The sequence below is a fragment of the Dermatophagoides pteronyssinus genome, unplaced genomic scaffold (assembly GCF_027571235.1).
Source record: "Dermatophagoides pteronyssinus isolate colony J.1.1.1.1 unplaced genomic scaffold, Derpt_VIB-CSIC_2022.12 sq0002, whole genome shotgun sequence".
Classification (NCBI taxonomy): domain Eukaryota; kingdom Metazoa; phylum Arthropoda; class Arachnida; order Sarcoptiformes; family Pyroglyphidae; genus Dermatophagoides; species Dermatophagoides pteronyssinus.
The window spans coordinates 4,299,034-4,312,662 of record NW_027461526.1 but is presented as its reverse complement, the minus strand read 5'-3'; the positions used below and the strand labels follow the sequence as shown (position 1 = coordinate 4,312,662).

At 28.8% G+C, this 13,629-nt stretch overlaps 2 protein-coding genes across 6 annotated transcripts; one reads left to right on the top strand and one right to left on the bottom strand.

Moving 5' to 3' along the window:
* Positions 1–37: 37 nt before the first annotated feature.
* On the bottom strand, positions 38–7,526 carry LOC113793345 (uncharacterized). Of its 5 annotated transcripts, none has more exons than XM_075824573.1 (8): positions 6,589–7,526; positions 2,055–2,425; positions 1,807–1,993; positions 1,033–1,717; positions 752–978; positions 564–675; positions 372–485; positions 38–294 (listed from the first exon to the last, which is right to left on the bottom strand). In XM_075824573.1, exons 2-8 carry the CDS (start codon positions 2,326–2,328, stop codon positions 100–102), a joined length of 1,794 nt encoding a protein of 597 aa, XP_075680688.1. In that variant the 5' UTR covers positions 2,329–2,425; positions 6,589–7,526; the 3' UTR covers positions 38–99. The 5 variants fall into 5 exon arrangements, with proteins under 5 accessions (XP_075680688.1, XP_027199202.2, XP_075680689.1 ...); XM_027343401.2 differs by having other exon boundaries at positions 2,055–2,397; XM_075824574.1 differs by lacking the exon at positions 6,589–7,526 and adding an exon at positions 3,294–3,602 and having other exon boundaries at positions 2,055–2,397.
* Positions 7,527–10,727: 3,201 nt separating this feature from the next.
* On the top strand, positions 10,728–13,627 carry LOC113788829 (uncharacterized). Its single transcript, XM_027338290.2, has 2 exons — positions 10,728–11,062; positions 11,131–13,627. Exon 2 carries the CDS (start codon positions 11,164–11,166, stop codon positions 12,937–12,939), a length of 1,776 nt encoding a protein of 591 aa, XP_027194091.2. The 5' UTR covers positions 10,728–11,062; positions 11,131–11,163; the 3' UTR covers positions 12,940–13,627.
* The last annotated feature ends 2 nt before the right edge of the window (positions 13,628–13,629 follow it).

Below are 13,629 nucleotides of genomic sequence, written 5' to 3'. Positions count from 1 at the left end.
AACAGATGGCAGCAGGTAAATGAGTTCAACAGGTAAATTCAAAATAACGGAAAAAATTTTATTTTGAAAATGTTTTTTTCGTTTGTTTGGTTTGTTTGCTTATGCAATACGACATGGTGATTGACAAGTTTGACAACAACAAAAACAACAACATGGTATACAAAAACAACGTTGTGGATAATCAATAGTAAAACAACGACGTTGTTGTTTTCGACCAAAAACATAGAATCGAAAACGATTTCCACGCCATGAACTATGTACACGACATACGGGTAATACTTTGATTCGATGTCTCTATTTTTTTTTTGTTGAAAAAAAAAACAATAAGACATTAGTTAGTGATCATACAAAAACAATAAATACAAACAAACCTGCCATATTAATCGACTATTTCCAAGATATTTACGACGATGTAAACGAATTAAACGTTCACTTTGTTCATTGATGAGATCATTATGAAATAATGATAATGATGATGGATGTAGCTATGTAGATATTATTATTGTCATTAATGTTTTTTTTTTCAATTTATCAGTAATAATGAATCTAATACAAATACTTACATCTAAACCATCTTCATCTAACACTAAATCACCATCAGTCAATTTAATCTGATCGAATGGAATTTCACATGAATATTTATCTCTTGTTATAACTGTATTATGATGATTTGTCCTATGATGATTACAAACAAACAAAAAAGTAGCATTTTCAAAAATGTTTGTTTTCCTCATCAAGTGTTAAAGCTTACAATGTAACAATCATTTTAATATAACATTTAATCTGACCGGAACCAGCACAACCAATACAAGCAGTCATACCAACACCTGAACAACCATCACATCTTAATCGTCCACGACCACGACAACGCCAACAATAATCATTATTATCACTATTGGCTGAAAATGTTCGTGTAAAAGCTGGTTTATTATGATCGATACCATAAAAACCGACTCCTTCACAAATATCACATTTTGTCTATTTTTATTGAATTAATTGATTATTGGGTTAATTAAATGTGGGACAACTTACCGATCCAGAACCAACACAGGCTATACATCTTTTTCGACCAACACCTGCACAAATATGACAAGAATGTATTGATACTGTACCTGGTACAGTTACTTCCATACATTGATCTTGAAATATTTTCTCTTGAAATTTTCTTCGAATTGCTTGTTCTTCTTTATTACTGGTCAAAATATCTTGACTTAACGGATGATGTTTATTATCGATTATTGTTGTTTGAAATGTTACTGTACGTGGTTTTTCAATTTCAACAGTAACCGATTCAATTTCATCAATATTATCATCATCTGATTCTTTGATTGGTGGTAATGGTGTTGATGGTGTTACGGGTGGTAATGGTGATGGTGTCATTTGTTCAATCATTACTTCTAAATTACGTACTTGTGGTACAGGTATCTTCCATGGATCATCAACTGGTTGATGTGAATGTGATGTATAAGGCACTATTGGATTTTCTCCATTGTAAATATCATCATCATCATCATCATGATCAACAAATGGTTCAAATGTCCAACATAATTGTCGTCGTTCACAAACAGATTCCAATGAATAACGTACAATCATTGAATGATGAATATCAATGATTGACATTTCTTTTGCCGCCTTACTACCATGACAAAGTTTTTGTTTTACATGTTGTCGAAGACAATCACGAATTTCTTGTTGTCCAATTCTATCGATACCCACTCTATGAAATCAATTATATGTCGCAAAGTATTTTTTTTCAATTATCATCAGTAAAAAAAATAATAATAGTCAAATTCAAAACAAACAAACTTTTCAATCCAATCTTTGCTTAATCTTGTTATTCGATAATCAATCATTTCAGGTGTTGTTGAAAGTTCTTTATCTTTTGTATCATCATCATTAACAATTGGCATCATTTTATCATCTGTTGATTGTTCATCCATATCAAAATCTTTATTTGGTGTTCCAGGCGTTAATGCTGGTGGTGATATTTCAACTTGGATTTTTTTTTTTGTAAAAATTTAATAAATTTTTCAACAAAAATTAAAAATATTTACCTGGTTTAAATGTAACCCATTCATAACCTTTATAATATTTCATCGTCTTTAGATCCGGACAAGGAAGACCAGTAAAATTATCTATCAATAATGATGCTTTATGGCTATTAATACGTAATGTTGTACCTGTCGTTGATAATGCACCTGCTGTTGTTGGTCCTGATGAAATTGTAGCCGTTCCCGTTGTTGTTGTTGTTCCATCATAAGAATTAGTTCTTGAAATTGAATTTCTACCCTGTAGATAAATACTTTGTCTTCGTTTTCGATATGACATTTTTTTTAAACATTCATGTGTAAAACATCTGAAAGAATCAATGTTTTTTTCAATGCATTTCAAGAATATCTAGACAAAAAAAGAAAGAAAGAAAACCCTAACAGAATTATTCATTTCAATGAATTTTTTTTTAATATTCTTCATCAATATCGACCATGCTAAAAAAGGAATGGAAAATCCATTCTCTTTGGTTATATTTAAGCATCATTTCACATCCGCATCATCCATCCTGTTATCCAAAAAAAATGACCAAACAACAACAACAACAAAAATCTGACCACTCAACAAACAAACACAAAGGAATGATAAATGTTTTCATGAGTGTCATCAAAGCAACGAAAAAAAACACTTATTGTTGAAATTTTTTTTTTTTGAAACTTGAAACATTTGTTTTCGTATCACATTACAACAGCAGTATTGTTGTGTGGTTTTGCTGCCTTTAGTAAATCAACCAAAGAAAAACTTATGAAGAGGAAAAAAACCTATGGATGATAAAAGATCCAAGCAGAAGAAGAAAAAAATGATTGGAATTAATAGATGTTGAAAACTTGTGTTTCATAAGCTATGGATTTTTTTTTCTGGTTTTCTTTTTTTCTGGTTTTCTTTTGTTAGCCCGAAAAATCATCAGCAACAACAACAACAAAAAAAAAAACATTGTTATTGTCAGTCAGTCAGTTTAGCTATAGTTTAATGGGCCACACATTATCTCGTCAGAAAAAAAAGTCTAAAAACTTTTGGAAATGAAAATATATAAAAGAATCTTAGTTGAGTGAGAGAATATTCTCAGCTATTGTGTCTGTGTGTGTGTGTCATTGTCATACGTCAAATCATAAAAGTTTCTTTGCTGATGTTCACTCTTTTTTAAATTCAAGTATTGTTTCAAGCACGATGTTTATTTAACAAAAAACAAAAACAAGAAGCTAAACATATAAATAATTAACATCAATTGTTTTGATGACACTTACACTGACTGTTTGGCTTAAAACAACGAAAAAAACTAACCAGAATTATTCACATCTTGTGTGTTTGTGGTTTGATAAAACATTTTTTTCTTTTCTTGTTTTCGTTTTGACATGTATAATTCATTCACATCATCATCTTCATATTTGGCTTTTTTAACGATAAAATTATTCATTGATGTGTGTGTGTGTGTGGTGATCTCATTGAACAAAGACGGAAAAAAAGCCCCAAAATGATTATGTGAAACAACAAAATGAATGAAACACGAGAACAATATATATATGCAGCATATTTTACAATGGAAAAATGTCAAATCCACACACTTCACACACGCACGAACATAATGAAACAAAAATAATAATGATGAAAATCTTTTTAGTTGAATCTTTTTGATCGCTCTCTATGTATGTAAATTGTTTCTGCATTTTGGCGGAAAACTTTTTTTTTCAAAAAAATAATAATGATGACATTTTTGGATTTTCTTCTGCTGTTGTTGTTTTTGCATCAATCAAATTGGATTTCTTTTTTGGGTTCACTTCGGATAATCCGATGATGAAAATTCTCCAATGGAATTCTTTGTCAAAAATATGTCAGAATTGAAAAAAAAATTTTCTGAAAAAATTACTGTCAATGTTTTTATCAGTAATGTTTGTCAACAAATCAAAAAATTTATCAAAAAAAAATTTTTTTGCAAAATCAATTTACTCCCACGCACACACAGAGAGAGATTTGAAAGTGTTTTTTTTTCTTCTTTAAAAAAGGGTTGAGAGTTTCAATTTGTGAATTCCAATTCTTCCGATTGTTTGTTTGTTTGAATTTTATTCAGTGATTTTGTTTTCTTTTGAATTCAAGAAAAGAATCAAAAGAATTGAATTTTGTTTTGTTTTGTTGATCCTATTATTATTCTGTTTTAGGGAAATTTTTTGTTCTGGCCTTTTGTCTTCGAGGCTTTTCTTTATTTTGAAAAATTTGATTCTTTTAAAATTTTGTTTTTTGTTCGCTATCTGTAAATCATGTTTTGCATTCATTTTTCGATTCAATTCAATTCCTTTGTTATGATTTTAATTCAAATTGATTGATCTGATTAATATAGACAAAATCAGATCAGAAAGAAAAAAAACAATCTTTAAAATGGAAAAAAAATTTTTTGATTGACGATTTCTTAAGTGTATGGCACACACACACACATATATCACAGGTGTCAAAAATCGTTATGCTACATTGAAAAATGATAACAAGGGATCTGTCATTATTACGTATGTCATATTAAACAATCAAATTTTGATATAAACCAGAATGTTGAAAATATCTTTTCTTTTTTTCTACTGAAAAGTTGTTTTGTTGAGATATCTTTTCTTTCTCTCTCTCTTTACTTCCTCGTCATCATTATAATTCATTCGATCAATTTTCTTATCAGAATCATATTTTTTCGTTGCATAAATTCTTTTTCCGGTTAATTTTTGGGCTTTTTTTTTGTTTTGCTCAGTCTTGAGAATCATGATGATTATGATGAAAAAGAAATCATTGCAACTAAATCGAGGAATTATCGTTTTTTTTTACTGTAGAAAAAAATTATTGTATTGTGTGTAGGCGTTTTACATATAACGAAAAACTTTTGTGTTTGTGTGCTATTTTCTTTCTCGCATGCAAATCACACACACACACACACATTGGGTTAGTGAAAACCAAAATCCTGATTATGATGATGATGGTAAGTAAAAAAAACAAAACTTTCAAAAGATTCCAATGAATGATTACAACAACAGCAAGAAGAAGAATTGTAATGTGGAAAAAAATGGGCCAAAAAGAATAAGAAGAAAATAAAAAATTTTATTTCTTGGTTTGTTTTTTTAATGTGTGTACATGCACGGCCATTCACTTTTTTTGTTTTTTTTATAGTCACTGAAAAATCCAAATGAAAAAACAAAACAAAAAATCTCCTGTCTTACACAATAGCAACAACAAGAAGAACAACATGAAAATATAAAAAACTTTTAAACAAAATTAACTTGACTAAAACTAAACTGGAACCAGAATAAAAATAACGATAATGAATATTGGAATAATGTAATAGTAACATTATTATTATGATGTTAATAAAAACAATTTTTTTATATATAATGAAATTCATTTGAATATTATCTATCTAAATAATTATAATTACAACAGAAAGATCTTATATATGATTCTTTAGTTGTTGCTGCTGTTATCATGTTTATATTCTAAGATATTCTTGCTGGTTTATCTAATGCGAATGTAAATTTTACTTTTAAATACATTTTATGCATAGAATTTTACTTTTATGTTTTTTGTTTTTGTTTTTTATGTAATCAATATATGCAAATTTTTCTCTAGTTCTGGTTCTCATTTTTTCCATCATCAAATATATAATAATATTTTTTTTCTTCCCATTTGAATAATGAATGAATCTTGCAAATCATAAAATCATAATATCACCTTAATAATGAGAATGAATGAATGTAATGAAATTCGTGTCTGCCTAGCATGTCATTACCAATAAAATGTAATGTAACCATACAACAATGATAATGATTTTTTTTTTTGGATGCAAAATTACAAGAAGAAAGAATAGAAATATGATTTTTTTTTTTGATTGTTGGTATTCGATAATCCAATTGTAATCAAGATGCAAGCAAGTAAGTGACAAAATTCTCCATAGGAATTGTTTGTTTGTTTGGGTAAATCATCATCAAATTCTTTCATTATGATGATGATAAATAATCCTGTTGTGTATATCTATGGGATTCTTTTCGAAATATGAATTTTCTGATCACAATTTTTTCTCACTTTCTTTCTCTCATTTGATCTACATTATTACTTTTTTTTACATTATTCTTTGCTGTTGTTGTTGATGATGATGATTATTCTCATGTGATCCAAAACAAACAACTGCATTGTCCAGTTAGATCAAATGAACAAATGCATATCAAATGAAAATTATTATCTGGTCATTACATTGACTTACCAAAAAACAATGTTTATTATTCTGTTAATGGAACTAGCAGAACTGGCAAAACAAAAAAATGGTTGCAAAAGAATAAAATGGCTGAATGGATGGCTATTTTCAAAAAAATATTTTCGTCCTGGTATTTTCATTTGATTATTGTTTTCTTCTTTTCGTTTTGTTTGTTCACTGCTTGTCTGTGTGTGTGTAATAAGGGTAACTCTCAACTTTTTATTTCGTTTCGTTGAAAATCGGATTTTTACTTTCACTTTTTTTTTGTTTGATAATAATCAATAAATGATAATGAAGTGTTAACAACATAAACAAAAACTTACATTTTTGACAAATTGTCTTCGTGTGTATGATGTGTGTGTCTGTCTATGTGTTAAATATTGATTTATTATTTCCACTCAATTGATCGATCGATTGCATCATCTAAATCAGGATTAATATTTTTTTTTGGTTCATCGTTTGTTGTTTCCTAATAGAATTTTGGTTATCTTGGTCCGTGCGTGCTTGTGTAATGATTGATTAAATCAATTGTTATTTCACACACACAACACAAAACAGACACAAAATGTGATTGCAGCAAAGAGAGAAAGCACTTTAAATGTAACACATTCGAAATATGATTTACTTTTGGCTATTTCGTTTTCTGTTGTTATCTTGGACAAAGCAAAAAACCAAAATTCCGTTATTGTTTTACCATTTAACGAACGAATTATTATTATCAGTAGTTTTCTTGGTCGAGGTTTTTTTTGAATGGGATATTTGTTAAGAGATGTTTTGTTGGTTGTTATTTATTCAATTTGTAGTGTAGTCGAATTGATATTTGCATTAAATTAACATGAATTTATTGTTGTTGTTGTTGTTGTTCGAGGCAAATGAATTTTTGTTTCCAGTTTTTTTCATCGTCATTGATTATCGATTGAATAAATTTTCTCATTTAGAAATACAAAAAAATTGAAACAAACAAGAAGAACATGAAGAATTCTTATGGGGATTCACTAGTTTCTCCACTAGAGTGATGATAATGTTGATTTGGCTGATAATTGAATTATTTCAAAACGAAAAACAAACGAAAAATGAAAATAAATTTTGAATTGAAAATTATCATTTTAAAAAAGTAAAACAGGTGTCAAATTAATGTCTGATGAATTTTAAATGATGGATAAAATTTTTGATTCTTGATTCTTGATTTGAAGAAGAAACAAAAGAATCATTTATAATTATGATAATGATGATGATGATGAAAAACAGTTGAAAGAGTAATGTCATTATCAAAGTTTTTGAATGTAATGTGTGTGTTTGATGATGATGATGATTATGGCAACTGAAAACTACTGATTATTTTCATATTTATCATCATCATCGCATCATATTTGAAAATGGAAGACTGTCTAGCTAAAATGTAATTACTTTTTTTTACATTACTTTTACTTTTTGAATCTCAAATTGCCATCAAAATTCATTATCAAAATGAATGAATGAATGAAAGAAAGATTTTGAATATATGATTTCGATAACGATGATGGTGGTGATATTTTTCATTTGAAAAAAATGAAATTTTCTTTGAAAATTCAATGAAAAAAGATACACGAATTTTATTAGAATAAAGAATTTTCATTCATTTCTGTGCATAACAAGATGTTCAGAAGAATTTTCAATGAAAGAAACGAAATGATGATCGTTGATTTTGTTGTTGGCTTTTTCGACAAAATGAACAACATTGAATTGAAAAATAGATTCAAAAACATGGTTTTTTATTTTCTTCTTTGAAAAGAAATGTTTGTTTGTTTGTTATTGTTATTGTCGTTGTGTAAATAATGTCTCATGTTTCTCAATGATAATGATGATGATGATGGTTATATTTCAACGAATTTTTTCATTTTTTTATTTACCGGTGATGAACATACATTGCACTAAACCACACAATCAAAATGAGTTTGGCGCGTAAAAATATATCCATCTTCTAACAATGTATCTCTGTGTGTGTGTGTGTGTTTGTCGATCCATGCTACCAATGTTGTTGAATAAGCATCCATACCGAACCGATGAACAATTCGTTTGACTAATGTTGGCTTTTTTCTATACAGAAGAAGAAGGATGGTGGTTCCTTTTCTCTCTTCTTCTTGATGATGATGTTCATATCTGGGAGCCTTTTTTTTATTGTTTCTGTTGTTGCTTATTGTATACATGGCCAAAAAAAAATGTGCCAACAACAAATGAATGAATGAATGAATGTAGAGAATATTCTTCTTCTTTCATCGGTTATTAATGCTGCTGCTGCTTTATTTTTGTTCAGCTCGATTCTCTGAACGAAAATCTTGATTGCATTGTGTGTGTGTTTTGCATGCACAACAGAATTTTGTGTTTTTTTTTCATTCCCTCTCCATACATCCCATCAAAACCGATGATGATGATAACTATGATCAAACAAAATTACCGAACACGAAACGACCGTCGATCTGACCAACCGAATATTCCCGGTTTTTATTATTATTATTATTATTATTTTTCAATAATTCATATAGATTTGAGTGAAAAGAAAAGATACGTTTCGAAATAAAATAGGGGCCCAATGTAATAAAAATGAAACTTTAAATCCGATTTTACGGAAACTTTATAGAAACTCGGAAAAATGAAAAAAAAATCTATCTTTTTCATTGAAATTTTTCCAGTTTTTTCAAATAAAAAAAAGATAATAAATAAATAAGAATGATGAATATTATTATAATAATCATTTTGTAAAAGGAAAAATGTTTTTTCGTATATGGAAAATTCTTGTTGAAATCAATAAACGAACAAATGATGAATGAATGAACGAAAATGACAACAATAACAATAACAACAACAAACTGAAATTGAATATAATCCCATTGAAAGAAAGAAGAAAGAAGATTTTCTAATGATGATTAAAAACCAGATTTTTTTTCGTTTTTTCGTTTTTTGTTTGTTGAATAATCTTTCTTCATCTTTTATTTTTTTTTCTGGGTAGATTTATTCATTTTCTTTCGCACACACATAAACACAGAGACTTTAATTTTTTTTCAGTAAAAACAAACATTACATACGCACACATTCACACCAGAAGTAAAGGAAAAAAATAGATCACATCATGCTTTGATTATTTGTAATGCAATGTTTTGTTTATACAACTAAATCTCTCTCTTTCGCACTCTTTCCTCTCCCAATTTCCATTTTCATTTATGCATCAGGAGAAAAAAAACTCTTTAATTGTTGTTGTTAATTCCATATCCTTTCTTTACTTTTATGTTTGTTGTTGTTGTTTTTAAATAAACTAAATATTCATTCATTTAAATTCATCAATGTTTATTGTTGATTTCAGAATCATTATTATGATAAGCAATTCTTGATATGGAAATTAGATTTCAAAATGAATTTAAATTTTCTTTTCTTTTCTTTTTTCTTTTTTTTTTTGACTGACGTTGCAAAAAAATTATTGATTGCAAATGTTATTACACAGCAGTTAAATGCCAATTACAGCAGGGATTCTTCGTTTTTTTGTTGATGATGATGATGATGATGATATCTCTGCTTTTTATCATTGCAAATCGGAAAAGAATCAAAAATAAATTTTGGTTAATGTTTTTTTTATTTTTGATTTGTAAATCGTCAATAAATTCACGATGCAAAAAACGATTAACCTAAAAGGAAATTCTTTATAACGATTCGAACAGGACGTCACGTGATTCAATGAAATCATTTTCACTTAACAAACGATGGCAGCACATGTTCTACAATCGAGCAATAAATTTCGAACAATTACATTAACGTCATCTGTTGTTCGGAATATGAAATTATCAATAATTTCAACAAAAAAAAATCCAAGACTTTCATCACGGTAATTCCCTTTAAACCAATTTTTTCCCGAATAAAATGATAATCTTTTCTTGTAAAACATGGATTTAAAAAAGAAAACCAAAAAAAATACACAGTATATTTAATTGATTTCCCGGTTCAATTCTTCAAATGCAACAAAATCAGAATCAAAATCATTGCAAAAAACGAATCTGGAACCATAATTTCTTTGCAAATATTAAGAATATTTTCCGAGCATGTGCGTAGGTGGTAAGGCGTCAATCAACCATGCTTTATCCCGAAAAAAAAAATTATCCAAAATGTCATTTTTTTTTGGAATAGCAGTAGCTGGAAAACAAAATGCTAGCAGCATTCATGAATGAATAAAGAATATATTCTTGACGCAAACAGGGCGATACTTTTGCTTACGATTCATATATGCATTATTGGCGATTTTGATGATTATAAAGGGCAACCATTTTTGATCAAATAATACACCCGGTATTATAACGTTGTTCAAAAAAACTACAGTAAAATTTCGATTTATGAATGAAAAACAATCATATCATCGCATATTTAAGGCGAAACATCACTGTATTCGAATGTGTATGTGTTTGTATTTGTCTGTTCAAATGGCAGTAGTGGCGCTCAAGTTGTTGTTATTATTTGATGAGTGTGTGTGTGTGTGTTTTGGCTGTCGATCGTTAAATGTCAACTGCCATAAACATACAGAATTTTTTTTCCTTTTCTTTTTTTGTTTTTGTTTGTTATTGACACAAAATAGTGATCCATAATTTTTGTTGTTGTTGGACCAAATACAGTTACTATTTTTGTTGAATCATTTTTCTAAAAATTTTTATTATGAAGTGGTAACAAATTTATAACAGCAACAACAACTAAACAAGCTAATAGGAAAAAAAATATTCGAAGAAAAAAGAAACCAAAAAAAAGCTTTACTAACAAAACAAAAACAAAGATCTCTTTCCGGTAAGTTTTCCTTCAAATCACCTTTTATTTTTTATTTTGTTTTGTTTAATTTGAAATTTTCAAATTAGTTAACGTATTTCATCATCATCATTAACGAGATTATGAACAACAATTCGAAATCATCGCCTACTCCACCACCACCACCGTCGCAGCCATCTTCGTTGCAATCATTATTTGAATCATCGAATTCGGCTACAATGAAATTATGGAATCAAACAACACCAACATCGATGCGAAAATTAACACGTACAGATTCAACATATGAAGATGATTCTTTTGATGATTCAACAACATCGATGAGAGATATTATACCTTCTCATCTTCAACATCTTCAACATCATCATCTTGGTCATTTAAATCGTCGTCATCATGTACTGCGACAACAATGGTTTAGTCGAAAAAATAGTAGTAACAATAATAACAATCTTGTCAATCGATTACGACGTACAACATCGAATTCTTCTTCATCATCATCATTATCGTCGTCATCATCATCGGCGACAACATCATCGGGCATATCATCGGCCAACAATATTTATTCATCAACATCATCATCATCAACAAACAATGTTAATTCAATATCGTTTGCATCATCATTTTCATCATCATTTTCGGCTACATTATCATCATTATCTGAATCATGTGATCAACAATCATTATCATCATGTGATTCACCAATACCAGCGACTACAACAACAACGGTAATCGATACCTGCAACAATAGTAACAGTATTTGTGATTATCCGAAAATTCTTCGAAAATCTTCATTCAAAAATAAATTAATTCATTGTTATAAGCCATATAATTATGGTAAATCAGCAGCTTTAAATACGGGCTCTGTACGTCGATATTCATTACAATTGCATCTAAAGAAAAATAATAAATTAGAATCACTTTTATCATCATCATCATCATTGATGATGATTTCACCAACACCACCTTCTAGTAGACCGAATTCTCGATCTTCGATAATAAAAAATTCAAAATCTTGTCATCAGATAACTGGTCATCATCATTATCATTGTCATCAAAGAGATAGACGATGTTTATGGGCAACTATGGCAGCAATGGCAGCTGTTGTATCGAATTCAGTCGTATCAAAACCAACAGCTATGATCAAATCTAATCCATCATCACCAAATAAAGAGGAACGTTATTTTTCCGAAACAAATTTTCCCGATTCGATGAATGAAGAAGATGAAACAATAGCTTCAATTCTAATCGATAACGATTCATCATCTCCTCAGCCATTGCAACAACAACAACAAGCAATTGGAAGTGATATTAATGTTCCATCACAATTGATTCGATCGAAATCGTTGGATGATCTTCAAACATTATTTTGTTGTCCGAATCTATGTGCTGTAACAGTAGCTACCGGTAGCTGTAATGCTCAGCAGCCAGTTGCAACAATATTTCCCGGTTCAACAATGGATAATATAATGTTATCATCCAGTAATCATCAACCAACAACGATATCTACTGGCTGTCATAATGGTATGATTCATTATTCATCATTCAATCCGATACCTTGTGATCATCAATCATCATCGAACAACAATACTCCCAACGACCAAATTCAACCAAAGATAACTGATCAATTAGTATGTCCTTTTTTCTCACAACAACAACAACCACCGTCACAATTAAATCCAGATCATTCATATCAATCGCTCAATCCATTGATGATGAAAATGACAAGTATATCATCAAATCAGATTAATGTAATCGATAATGATGATCGTTTTTCATCCACATCCACATCAACATCCACTAATAATAATAATAATAATCATAGCAACAACAATAACAATAACGATAGTAATAATTGTGATATTGATCATGTAATGAGAAAAATTCGTTCATTACATGTTTAAAATGTTTGTTTTGATTTTTGTTTGTTTGATTTTTGTTTGTTTTGTAAAAGGGGTAGGGATGGCATTCTATCAAAATTCGTGATTTTTTTTTCTTTCCTTATCATTACTGATGATTCCCGTTTTTTTTAGTTTGTTGATCTCATTCTGACCAACCAAAAACAACATTAATTTGATATTTTCTTTTTAATTTGATCTTTTTTTTTGTCACAATTTTTATTTTGTTTACCCCTTTTTTAAAGCAATTTTATTTTTATTTTTATTTTTTTTCAATTTTAATTTCTTTTTTAGTTTTCCCGTTCTTCTTATTTTTTTAATTTAGCAAGTTCTACTTAAGATTTTCTTTCTTTTTTCTGTTAAAAAAAACGAATCCCAATACCCGAAGATAAAATTGAATTTTTTTTAGCCACATCTCAAGTTTCTTTGTCATTTCATTCATTTCAAACATCAAGCTCAGCATCAAGTAAAATTGCAATTAAAAAAAAAATTCATTTATAAATAGCTCACCTTTTTCAAAAAAAAAAATCCCTATAACCCAACCTAACCGTTTCATCAAGAAAAAATTGAATTGAATTACCGAATAATTATTGAATTCTATTTTCAGATGACAAACAAACAATATGATTCACCCAGAAAAAAACAAATTCTATATTTTTCTATATTCAGAACAATTCTTTTAAAACTTGAAAACCT